The following is a 13851-nucleotide window of genomic DNA, read 5'->3' on the forward strand; positions in this document are numbered from 1 at the left end:
CAATTATACCCTATCCTCTCTTGGGGGTAATTTACAGATACTCCACCTTCTCTTTGAGGAATACAAGTATACCCCACCCTGTCTTGAGGACATACGCAGATACCTCACCTTTTCTCTGGGAAATAGATACCCATCCCTATCTTCAGGAAATACAAGAGCATCCCACCTTCTCTTGGGGAAATAACAAGAAGCCCTATAGGAATATACAGATACCCCACCCTCTCCTAGAGGTTATGCAGATACCAAACTCTCTCTGTTTTGTTATCCTTCTCTCTCTTTGGGGAATGTACAGAATAACAAGATTGGATTTTTAGCAATTTTTAAAAATATATCTTTATTTAATTATTAAATGGGCAATAAAAGGTGACCATTACATTGGAATGGACTGTAGAGATGTGACCAATCAAGTATTTCACAGCGGGTTGCAACCCATGTACAGTCAAATTACAGCCAATTTTTGTTTCTTGAGTTTTTTGGGGGGGTTTTTTTGTGGCCTGTTTTTATTATCTTTTTATTCTACCCAAAGCTCACATTGCATGGGCTACAGGAACATACGAACCATGCTAGCACATTTCCAGAAGTTTCTTTTCACCAGCTTCACAATATAAAAACTTTAAATTTGCCACTTTGCTGGGCAAAACTTGAATAGATAAAACTATTAAAATCAGATTCGTATTTAAGTAATGAAGCAAAACATACTGTACATCGAAAGTAAGAGGCAACTGGCCTATTCAGCACAATGAGTCATGTGTTTGTACAACAATATTTTGGTGCAGGTGAAGCACTCAAACCCAGAGTGAACTGACCTGCCTCACACTGTTTATATCATAAATAAAGACCGGCTGAAATATAAACAATACATGGTCTCTTGGCTGACTGCATGTTGGGAGCAAGTAATTGCAGGTTCCTTGCATCTTGTCCGATAGACTCAATCATTTCGATAGACTCAAGCTGCAGTTCTATGAACTCTTGAGGTTTGATTTACTCTTATTTCTGTCTCCAAATGAATGCAATCACATGCATATCGCTGCTGTGGGAGCAAAACCTCATATCATACATTTTTGTCGCTTTTTTCAGTTTTTGAAATGATTTGAAAATGCCTGAAGTTGTTTACATTGTGTACAAATTTCATGGTGAATGGACCAAAGGAAACAGCCCAAAATGACCTGGAAAGACGTCTGGTTCCATTGACTTACATTGAAAGTAAAGTATGTTTTCTCCTTCTCCTGTAAAGTTACCATTTTGGAGATACGGGGTTATGTTCCGACAACACTGATATGCAAATATTGGTTCTTTGTGGTGTATTTTGGAGCCTTTCGGTTGAAGATCAAGTCTGAACAATATAGACAATCTTCTCGTCACACATGTAGCAGTGGCTGGAATATTAATATTGGCTTAGTCCTGCAGAATTATAGACTCTCATTAGTGGATTATATGGCAATAAAATGTAAAACACTTGGAAACAAGCAAAATTATCGGCATCATTTCTTGAAATGAATCGCTTTCACAACACACTCAGAAAGTAAGACTGCAACAAAGGGTTCTTTGAGTGATGCTGCAGAAGAACCACGTTTGTTTGCCTAAAGAACCAAGTTTGAAAAAGATATTTATGAATGTAAAGAACTTTTTGAAGGTTAACAAACCCTCACATTAAACGCATTAAAGAGGTTGGCAGTTCTTTAAACTTTAAAAGGTTCTTTACACATCTCATGATTCTCCAAAGAACCATCAACTGAAAGATTCTTTAGGGAACCAAAAGTGGTGTGACAAACTTACTTAACACAAGCAAGAATTCTACTAGTACACTCTTAAAAGATGGTTCTTCAAGGGTTCTTTAGGAAAGACAATGGTTCTATATAGCACCAAAAAGGGTTCTGATATTGCTATGATATACTGAACAGTGTCCTTCAGTCTGAAGAACCGTTTCACCATGCAAAAAAACTATTTAAGCATGCAAATGGTTATTTGAGTGGTCATGGTTCTGTAAAGAACCGTTGTCTTGACTAAGGAATCCTTGAAGAACCATTTTTTAAGAGTGTGTGGTTCTGTGTAAAACTTTTTCGAAAATAGTTCTGTGTAGCACCAAAAAGGGTTCTGCTATTGTTATGATGTCAAACTTGTTGCAGTAGAAGAACCCTTTTCAAAAATGTTCTGTACAGAACCATATACAACACATTCTCCATCAGTCTGAAGAACCATTTCATGATGCAAAGAACCATTTAAGCATGCACGGGTTTATATGGTTCTATATAGAACCATTGTCTTTAATAAAGAACCCTTAAAGAACCTTTTTTAAGACTGTGTTGTTCTTTATAGAACCTTTTTTGAAACCGGTTCTATAAAGCACCAAAAGGGGTTCTGCTGCTGTTAAGATGTTGAGCTTGTTCCAATAGAAGAACCCTTTTTGGTGTTATAGAGAACCCTTTTCAAAAAGGTTCTGTATAGAACCACATTCCACCCCCTTGAAGAGAGTGCATGGTTCTATACAGAATAAAATAAGACAACACTTTCTCAGTCAATCTGAAGAACCTTCTTCACATGGTGAGATGGTTCTTCAGACTGATGGAGAACATACGCGCCAGATGGTACTTGAAGGGTTCCTTGGTAAAGCGGTTCTCCGTAGTGTTGTCTGATGACAGTATGGATGCCGTTGTGGTGAGTTGGTGAGTTTCCCTGTTTGGACGCCACACCTTCGCTTTTCAGGTTCCTCACCTTCTCCCTGGACTGATCCTGCAGCTCTTCTTTGGACACCACCTCCGCCCAGTGTGTATGAAGGTCCTGTGGATGTTCCACCCACCTGTCTGGATGCCCCACCCCTGCCGGGGTATATACAGCCGTCCTGCGGCTGGAGAGCATCAGTAGCAGGTGAGCTCCACCTTGGTTTCATCTCCTTCCAGTCCAGAGGAACATCTCCAGCAGTCATGAGCAGAGCGTCGGCCCGCAGCCTGTCCAGCTCCCCCCAGCTCTCCTCGATGTCCCTCACGGGGGGGATGTCCCAGCGCGTCTCCATGGGCCGCCCGCCCAGCGTGTACGGCGGCGCCGGCGGGAGCAGCGTCCGCGTGTCTTACGCGTCCAGCGTGGGCTCCGGGGTGGGCTCCGGGTTCGGGGGCGGGCTGGACCTGAGCAGCGCGCTGGACGGCGGCTTCGGCGGGGGCTTCAACGATAAGGCCACCATGCAGAACCTCAATGACCGCCTGGCCAGCTACCTGGAGAAGGTGCGCGCGCTGGAGAAGGCGAACGCGCAGCTCGAGCGCCAGATCCGCGAGTGGTACGACAAAAGGGCGCCCACCACGCGCGACTACAGCCACTACCACAGCACCATCGCGGACCTGCGCAAGAAGGTGAGAAGGACACATCTGGACTCAGACAGGCCTTAACATCTGTCTGGACACCCCCCCCCAAATGACCCGTCCTGCTAATTTTACTGTACATTTTCTGTTTTTTAAGATATTTTTTTAAGAAAATCTAAAAAGTGCCATAACTTTTGCACAGGCCACGTTCTTCCTTTTCTTTCTTTCTCTTTTTTTGTTCAGTTCAGCAGCTGAACAGTAACTGTCCAATAAAAATCGGTAAAAAAAAACGTCATTTGGTCGGGGTGCCTAAACTTTTGCACACGGCTGTGTTTACTGTAACATTTTTATTTTTTTATTTTACTATTTTATTTTAGAGATAAAAATTCATATGAAATGAATATAAAAGCAGTATATCATAAATCTAGGTGCAAATGAAGTGATCTCTTTTTTCAATTTATATAATTCAATCATTTATTTATTTATTTATTTTATTTTTTAATTTCAATTGTTGATCAGACTGAAAACAAGCAAGAAAACAAACAGCCACAAGAATTTAAAAATAATTCTTGTTTTTTTTTGGGGGGGGGGCATCTTTTTGTGCAAACCTTCCAAAATAAGAGTCACAGTTGCCGATTAAAAAAAAAATGGGCATTTTTACTGTTCTTTACATTTCCCATTAATATCTGGGTTTTACTTGATTAACTGGATAAACGTCCTCTCCGATTCATTACAACATCTTTATCAAACATAATTCAGTTCGGATGGAGACCCTGGATCCAGGTAAACGAAGGCATTACTTTCGTAATCGCCGGAAAATTAGAAATCATTAAAAACTGTGATTCTAAGTTCAACATCCAGCCCTGAAGATCCAGATGTCTTTAGTTTCCAGCCACGGCCTTGCGATCCAGTTTGGATCAAGCTTTGAGATAAATCCTGCAGAAATATGGCTCCTTCAAAATAAAAGTCACCTCTGCTCTGGCCTAATCTTACCCACTGCATCCTCTCTTCTTCAGATCAGCGTAGCCAGTCTGGACAACGCCAGGATCGTCCTTCAGATCGACAACGCCAAACTCGCAGCAGAAGACTTCAGAGTCAAGTGAGTAGAATTTGAAATTGAATGTATCCCGAGGCAAATCAGCGCAGTCGGTGTTTATCAAATGTAAATGACTTTTATCCCAAACCAAATCAGCGGAGCTTTCCAAGCATAAATTATGATTCCAGTTGTAAGTGTAACTGTCATTTTTTGCCCATTTTAGTTCGTAATTTTGTATTATTATTATTATTATTATTATTATTATTATTTGGTAAATTTAACGCATTTTACAAAATTAAGCAGGAAATAGGTATAAAATATGGCATTGCTTTCGCACAGGCCGAAGTATGTTTCATGTTTCCAATGTGTTAAATCTGGTAAATAAGCAGTGCATTAACATGCGCAGGACAGTGTTGTCCGTCGTGGACACGTTTACCTGTTTACATTTAAGAAATCAACAAAAACATGCCATCCAACCAGGGGGCGCCAAAACTTTCGCACACAACTATACGCCTATACCTATACGCCAAGCTAGACTCTTAACATCCATATTATAGCTTGGGTGTATAAGGACAGTGGAGAAAGTGGAGAAGTACTGGGCTGTCGGCGCATGAATTGGCGGTGGTGTAGCTAGAACCCGAACGAGGTTCAGTTAAGCCTGGTTTTATTATCAGAGGGGAACGTGGACGGAACGTTTCTCTGACCTGGGCGGAGAACTTCAGACGACATAGAACCGTTTTAAACAATTAAACTCCCACAGTTCTTTAGTTCTGTGCTTCAGCCACGAGGCTGATGTAGCTAACAGATGCTTGTCGCTGTTGTCGGAACAAAACCTCGTATCTCCCTCGTAAAGTGGTGGCTTTACAGGAGAAGGAAAAAACCGACTGTATTTCTAATGTAAGTCAATGGAACCAGACGTCTTTCCACGTCATTTTGGGCCGTTTCTTTTGGTCCGTTTTTCATGAAATTTACAGACAATATAAAGGGTAAAATGCTTTTTCAAATTATGTCAAAAACCAAAAAATGGCAAAAAAAAATGTCCCGATGGCAACATTATAGCACATTATAGCATCCCCCCTCACCACAAACTGCGCAGAGCTGTTCATTGACCGCTAATACTGAGGTGTCCTTGAGCAAGACGCCTAACCCCGAATTGCTCCCCAGGCGCCGTGGATAGGGCTGCCCACCACTCCGGGCAAGTGTTCGCACTGCCCCCTAGTGTGTGTGTGTGGTGTTTCACTTCACAGGTGGGTTAAATGCGGAGGTGGAATTCCCCGGAATTTCCCCCGAAATTAATAGAGTTGCTGTCATCTATAAACATGGACAGAAATATGTTAGCATAGCTACACAGTGCTGGCAGCTCTAGCCATCTTGTAGCCTGACTGCTGGGTGTACATTGTGTGCTTTGGTCAATTTAAGCACATATTTAGTCAAAAGACACACTGACCGGCCGCCTTGTCCTCTGCGTAGGTATGAGAACGAGTTGGCCATGCGTCAGTCCGTGGAGGCCGACATTGCCGGCCTGCGCCGCGTCCTGGACGAGCTGACCATGTCCCGCTCTGACCTGGAGATGCAGATCGAAGGCCTCAGGGAGGAGCTTGTCTACTTGAAGAAGAACCACGAGGAGGTAAGAGCTTCGCAAACCCTTCCTACAGTGTTGAGCATCACTTGTAAACAACGCTGTTGTAACCAAGATGCTAGCATAACGTGAGGCTAGTGGAGGTTAGCTTCCCCTCACAGGCCAGTTATCGAACACACCCAGTAGAAATATTTGGTTAACAGGAGGTTTTAATGTGAATATCGTAAGATTTAGAGCAGTCGGGATGGCAGGTAGAAGGGACTGTCCTCCACGGTTCAGGAGGGGGTTCGATTCCCCGCACGGGCAGGCGAACCGTGCTACTACTAATAGGTGTCCCTGGGCAAGACCCCTAGTGCTGCCTCTGTGACGTGATTACACTGTGAGTGACTCGTTCACACATGGGTAAATTTGAGCCCGCTGTCCTTTGACCCTGTAGGAAATGGCGGCGCTGCGCAGCCACATGTCCAGCAGCTCGGTGAACGTGGAGGTGGACGCCGCTCCTCAGCAGGACCTGTCGCACATCCTGCAGGAGATCCGCTCACAGTACGAGGGCATCGCCGAGAAGAACCGCAAGGAAATGGAGGCGTGGTACAAGGTCAAGGTGAGGCCCGCCACATGCGTATTCGCCCGCGCTCTGTGCAAAAGTATTAGACCCCCTGCGAACGTTCCGTTCGAAGCTGCTCCTCTGGCTGGTTAGTGGTTTTCTCGCTTAGGAAAACATTTTTATTAAAATAAACAGGTCCAGCCAAATGGTCATGACCGAAATATGTTCCAGACGTGGTGTTTTATCTGATGTGCATGTCATTCCACTGACCATTGTTATTAGGAACGTTTCGGTCTGATTTTTGAGCACATAGAATAGGAGGTGAGTATCACAATCTGGGGGTCCAGGTGTCCAGGACAAGCACATTTCTGACCTTCGACCTTTCTCTCTGTCAGTTCGATGATCTCAATAAGCAGGTGAAGACGAGCACAGAGAGCATCCAGACATCACGCAGCGAGCTCAGCGAACTGAAGAGAACCCTACAGTCCCTGCAGATCGAGCTGCAGTCTCAGCTCAGCCTGGTACGCACACACACACACACACACACACACACACACGTACACACACACACACACACACACACACACGCAGACACCCATAGACCATCAGTCGGATCTGCTACCAGTGAAACGAAGCTCTATTACTGTTTAAGAGGCCAGGCTTTCAGCTCACTCACTCACATTTAGCAGTCTGAAGATTCACCACAAGGGGGCGACATTATCACTCCAGTAGCTTTTAGGCCTTCATAATCGTGGTGCTTTGCATCAGTGACACCTTGTGTTTTTGTTATGTTACTCTGAATTGAAATTATGAACAGAACCCATTATACACGTTTATCTCTATTCATTTATTTTCTTTCTCTCCCCTTTGAAATGTCTGTTCTCTCTCTCTCTCTCCCTTTCTCTCTCTCTTCTTTTCTCACCTTATTTTTATTTTTTCTTTCCTATTTCTCTCATTTGTCTGTCTCTCTGTCTCTCTCTCTCTCTGTCTGTCTCTCTCTCTCTCTCTCTCTCTGTCTGTCTCTCGCTCTCTCTCTCTGTCTGTCTCCCTCTCTCTCTCTCTCTCTCTCTCTCTCTGTCTCTCTTTCTCTCTCTCTCTCTCTCTCTCTCTCTCTCTCTCTCTCTCTCTTTCTCTCTTTCTCTCTCTCTCTCTCTCTCTCTCTCTCTCTCTCTCTCACTCTCTCACCTCTCACAGAAAGCCGCTCTGGAGGGAACCCTTCAGGAAACAGAATCGCGCTACAGCCTCCAGCTGGGTCAGCTGCAGAACATGATCAACAGCCTGGAGGTTGAGCTGACCCAGGTGCGCCTGGACATCGAGAGGCAGGCCAACGAGTACAAGATGCTGCTGGACATTAAAACCAGGCTGGAGCTGGAGATCGCCGAGTACAGGAGGCTGCTGGACGGAGAGGAAGTCAAGTAAGTCGGCGTTATGACTAATTAATAATTAATCCTGTTTATTAAGATACATTAAATACGTTTTGACTATAAGATTTAAAACTACACTGTAAGTTATTATTATATGTAACATAAACACTGACAGGTGATTCCTGAGTTTTTATGGTGTTTGTGTACATTTAGATCCACATCGTTATCAATCAATTAATCAGTCAATCAACCATCAGACTCCGGTTACAATCCAGGAGACCCTCATTTACATTATAGCTGAGCGAAAGCAGAGACCAGGAACTGAGAAGGAAAAACATAAGATTAATAAACTCAATAAAATCAATTAATAAACCAGTAAAATTACAACAGTACAGTAACTTAATAAATAAGGCAAGAACAAATAAAAGAATAATTAATAAAATACATAAAGAAATAAAACATGTATCACATACATGAAATATGTGAAAAATTATAAAATATATAAAGATAATTTGTATAATAAACTTTTAAAAAATTTGCTGTTGTCGGAACAAAACCTTGTATCTTTAAAACGGGAACTTTACAGGAGAAGGAAAAAACCTACTTTACGTTTAATGGAAGTCAATGGAACCAGACGTCTTTACCAGATAATTTTGGGTCATTTCTTTTGGTCCATTCATCATGAAACTTACACACAATGTAAAGAACAACAGGTATTTTCCAAAAACAAAACTAAAATATATATATATAAATGTGCCACTTTTGAATATTAAACATATGCTAATATATGCGCATTCATCAAGGTTTTGAAATATATGCACATATCAAGTAAATCCATGTAACATCGGCATTTTTCTAAAAACTTTAATATCATATATATATATGGGGGGGGGGGGGGTATGTTGTGTATGTTGCGCCCTCTAGTGGACAGAAATACCTTTTCTATATATTTTTCTTACTTTTAGTGACATTATATTTTAATTATGTTCTTTTTTTTCTCTGCAGGAAGATGACGGTGAAAAAGGTCATCGAGGTCGCTGCTCCTGCTCCGCTTCCCAAACGTAAGCTACTTTACTGTACATCACTACAAGTGTAGAAATAATACTGTAATCTGCATTATTCACGGTTCATTTTATTCACTAAATATTCACTATTTATTTTTTCCACATCAGAATTAGACACATCTGCAAACATCACTAATATTAAACCTATGAAATCTTAGATTTTCAGCATATTAGAATCATTTATTTGCATGTTTATTTGATTATTTGGTGATTTATTTGATGTTGTTGTGGTTCCTGACGTCTTCTCTCTCGTTCTTCTGTCCACTGTAGCTGAGCCTGTGGTGACCAAGCGCGTGCGGACAGTGGTGGAGGAGGTGGTTGATGGAAAGGTGGTCTCCCGCACCGAGGACGTGGACGTGGAGGTCCTGAAGAAATAAGAAAAGGCCGCGGTCCATCTGAGCGTCTCTGTCCACAAACAACAACAGTGCGACTTCAGGAGTCTGATAAAGAGACGAGAGCGTCGAGGCCGTGAATAACTAAACATCCACCGTCTCAGTAACATCTGTGTGTGTGTGTGTGTGTTTGCAAAATGTCAAAATAAAAGACCTGTCAAACTGCCACATCAACAGGGTTTGGCTTTTTGTTTTGCTTTTGCTTATTGACAACATCAGCTATAATCAATACAGCATTCTCAGATCGGTACAGTAGCCCGTAATGATGGATGACGTATGGATGTCTCTTTGCTTAGGTACTGATACAAATAGCTTGATAATTGAAAATGATTTCATAATAATTAGTGCGAAACCAAAACAGTCCAGCATCCAAATATGCTCTTTAGTTTAAGGTGCTTATATCATTCTGAGTTGGATAGGTTTTGCCTTAGTTTTGACAGTGAAGTGTTAGAATTAATGACAGATTAATTAATACGTTCAAACAGTCAAACTTGATTTAGAAGGACACACATCAGAAACAAAAAGTTGGATGTGTCTGTCTGGATCAAACAATGAATGAACTAATTAATGTTTTAGACCAGTGAAATGTGACCTGTGACTGCACATGCCCAGACCTTTACATGAGTTCCCAATTAACTTTATTTATTTATATATTTGCTTCTTTTATGCTGTTCCTACTAACCTCAAAGTATATTTTATCATTATTTTGTCTCTGGTCTTGGTAACTTTAGACTTTTATTTTGACAGGATTTCACCACAGTACTAGTAACCCCAGGCTTTTAGTTTGACAAGATTTTAACCTTGGATATGATAACTCTACACATTTATTTTGAGAGGATTTTACTCTTGGTTCCAGTAACCCAAGACTTTTGGTCTGACTGGATTTGACCAGAGAACGTGTAGGAGAATTGCAACCCTGTAATGTTATCCAGATTTGTCAAACACTAGAGGGCACTCTGGAGCCAACCAATCAGCTCTCAGTAGCAATAATGACGACCAATCAGCTCTCAGTAGCAATAATGTCGACCAATCAGCTCTCAGTAGCAATAATGACGACCAATCAGCTCTCAGTAGCAGTAACGCTAACCAATCAGCTCTCAGTAGCAATAATGATGACCAATAAGCTCTCAGTAGCAATAATGTCGACCAATCAGCTCTCAGTAGCAATAATGACGACCAATCAGCTCTCAGTAGCAGTAACGCTAACCAATCAGCACTCAGTAGCAGTAACGCTAACCAATCAGCACTCAATAGCAGTAACGCTAACCAATCAGCTCTCAGTAGCAGTAACGCTAACCAATCAGCTCTCAGTAGCAGTAACGCTAACCAATCAGCTCTCAGTAGCAGTAACGCTAACCAATCAGCACTCAATAGCAGTAACGCTAACCAATCAGCACTCAATAGCAGTAACGCTAACCAATCAGCTCTCAGTAGCAGTAACTCTAACCAATCAGCTCTCAGTAGCAGTAACACTAACCAATCAGCTCTCAGTAGCAGTAACGCTAACCAATCAGCTCTCAGTAGCAGTAATGCTAACCAATCAGCTCTCAGTAGCAGTAACTCTAACCAATCAGCTCTCAGTAGCAGTAACACTAACCAATCAGCTCTCAGTAGCAATAACACTAACCAATCAGCTCTCAGTAGCAGTAACGCTAACCAATCAGCTCTCAGTAGCAGTAATGCTAACCAATCAGCTCTCAGTAGCAGTAACTCTAACCAATCAGCTCTCAGTTGCAGTAACACTAACCAATCAGCTCTCAGTAGCAATAACACTGACCAATCAGCTCTCAGTAGCTGTAACTCTAACCAATCAGCTCTCAGTAGCAGTAACACTAACCAATCAGCTCTCAGTAGCAATAACACTAACCAATCAGCTCTCAGTACCAGTAACTCTAACCAATCAGCTCTCAGTAGCAGTAACGCTAACCAATCAGCACTCAATAGCAGTAACGCTAACCAATCAGCTCTCAGTAGCAGTAACTCTAACCAATCAGCTCTCAGTAGCAGTAACTCTAACCAATCAGCGCTCAGTAGCAGTAACGCTAACCAATCAGCTCTCAGTAGCAGCAACACTAACCAATCAGCTCTCAGTAGCAGTAACTATAACCAATCAGCTCTCAGTAGCAGTAACGCCAACCAATCAGCTCTCAGTAGCAGTAACACTAACCAATCAGCTCTCAGTAGCAGTAACACTGACCAATCAGCTCTCAGTAACAGTAACTCTAACCAATCAGCTCTCAGTAGCAGTAACGCTAACCAATCAGCTCTCAGTAGCATTAACTCTAACCAATCAGCTCTCAGTAGCAGTAACACTGACCAATCAGCTCTCAGTAGCAGTAACTCTAACCAATCAGCTCTCAGTAGCAGTAACTCTAACCAATCAGCTCTCAGTAGCAGTAACGCTAACCAATCAGCTCTCAGTAGCAGTAACATTAACCAATCAGCTCTCAGCAGCAGTAACTCTAACCAATCAGCACTCAGTAGCAGTAACACTGACCAATCAGCTCTCAGTAGCAGTAACGCTAACCAATCAGCTCTCAGTAGCAGTAACACTAACCAATCAGCGCTCAGCAGCAGTAACACTAACCAATCAGCGCTCAGTAGCAGTAACACTAACCAATCAGCTCTCAGTAGCAGTAACACTAACCATTCAGCTCTCAGTAGCAGTAACACTGACCAATCAGCTCTCAGTAGCAGTAACACTAACCAATCAGCTCTCAGTAGCAGTAACACTAACCAATCAGCTCTCAGTAGCAGTAACGCTAACCAATCAGCTCTCAGTAGCAGTAACACTGACCAATCAGCTCTCAATAGCAGTAACACTAACCAATCAGCTCTCAGTAGCAGTAACACTAACCAATCAGCTCTCAGTAGCAGTAACACTAACCAATCAGCTCTCAGTAGCAGTAACGCTAACCAATCAGCTCTCAGTAGCAGTAACACTGACCAATCAGCTCTCAGTAGCAGTAACTCTAACCAATCAGCTCTCAGTAGCAGTAACTCTAACCAATCAGCTCTCAGTAGCAGTAACACTAACCAATCAGCTCTCAGTAGCAGAAACACTAACCAATCAGCTCTCAGTAGCAGTAACTCTAACCAATCAGGTCTCAGTAGCAGTAACACTAACCAATCAGCTCTCAGTAGCAGTAACTATAACCAATCAGCTCTCAGTAGCAGTAACGCCGACCAATCAGCTCTCAGTAGCAGTAACACTAACCAATCAGCTCTCAGTAGCAGTAACACTGACCAATCAGCTCTCAGTAACAGTAACTCTAACCAATCAGCTCTCAGTAGCAGTAACGCTAACCAATCAGCTCTCAGTAGCAGTAACTCTAACCAATCAGCTCTCAGTAGCAGTAACACTGACCAATCAGCTCTCAGTAGCAGTAACTCTAACCAATCAGCTCTCAGTAGCAGTAACTCTAACCAATCAGCTCTCAGTAGCAGTAACGCTAACCAATCAGCTCTCAGTAGCAGTAACATTAACCAATCAGCTCTCAGCAGCAGTAACTCTAACCAATCAGCACTCAGTAGCAGTAACACTGACCAATCAGCTCTCAGTAGCAGTAACACTAACCAATCAGCTCTCAGTAGCAGTAACACTAACCAATCAGCTCTCAGTAGCAGTAACGCTAACCAATCAGCTCTCAGTAGCAGTAACACTGACCAATCAGCTCTCAATAGCAGTAACACTAACCAATCAGCTCTCAGTAGCAGTAACACTAACCAATCAGCTCTCAGTAGCAGTAACACTAACCAATCAGCTCTCAGTAGCAGTAACGCTAACCAATCAGCTCTCAGTAGCAGTAACACTAACCAATCAGCTCTCAGTAGCAGTAACGCTAACCAATCAGCTCTCAGTAGCAGTAACACTGACCAATCAGCTCTCAATAGCAGTAACACTAACCAATCAGCTCTCAGTAGCAGTAACACTAACCAATCAGCTCTCAGTAGCAGTAACTCTAACCAATCAGCTCTCAGTAGCAGTAACTCTAACCAATCAGGTCTCAGTAGCAGTAACACTAACCAATCAGCTCTCAGTAGCAGTAACTCTAACCAATCAGCTCACAGTAGCAGTAACTCTAACCAATCAGCTCTCAGTAGCAGTAACACTAACCAATCAGCTCTCAGTAGCAGTAACACTAACCAATCAGCTCTCAGTAGCAGTAACTCTAACCAATCAGGTCTCAGTAGCAGTAACACTAACCAATCAGCTCTCAGTAGCAGTAACACTAACCAATCAGCTCTCAGTAGCAGTAACACTAACCAATCAGCTCTCAGTAGCAGTAACACTAACCAATCAGCTCTCAGTAGCAGTAACATTGACCAATCAATTTTACCTTCTCGTTTTTAGCCGTTGAGCTCCATTCATTCTCAGTCATTAAGGACTCTTGGGCGCCCTCTGCTGGTTGGCAGTCCTGTTTCTGTTATAATTGGATGTTCAGTAAATGTTGTTGAAATCTGACCGAACTGGACTTTATTTGATCTGATGTTCAGTAAATGTTGGTGAAATCTGACCGAACTGGACTTTATTTGATCTGATGTTCAGTAAATGTTGTTGAAATCTGACCGAACTGGACTT

General features: G+C 42.4%; 1 protein-coding gene across 1 annotated transcript; it reads left to right on the forward strand.

Moving 5' to 3' along the window:
* Positions 1 to 2834: 2834 nt before the first annotated feature.
* krt97 (keratin 97) lies at positions 2835 to 9443 on the forward strand. Its single transcript, XM_017683214.2, has 8 exons — positions 2835 to 3341; positions 4307 to 4389; positions 5797 to 5953; positions 6342 to 6506; positions 6845 to 6970; positions 7644 to 7864; positions 8819 to 8874; positions 9148 to 9443. Exons 1-8 carry the CDS (start codon positions 2922 to 2924, stop codon positions 9252 to 9254), a joined length of 1335 nt encoding a protein of 444 aa, XP_017538703.1. The 5' UTR covers positions 2835 to 2921; the 3' UTR covers positions 9255 to 9443.
* The last annotated feature ends 4408 nt before the right edge of the window (positions 9444 to 13851 follow it).

Source organism: Pygocentrus nattereri, chromosome 25 (assembly GCF_015220715.1).
Source record: "Pygocentrus nattereri isolate fPygNat1 chromosome 25, fPygNat1.pri, whole genome shotgun sequence".
Taxonomy (NCBI): Eukaryota; Metazoa; Chordata; class Actinopteri; order Characiformes; family Serrasalmidae; genus Pygocentrus; species Pygocentrus nattereri.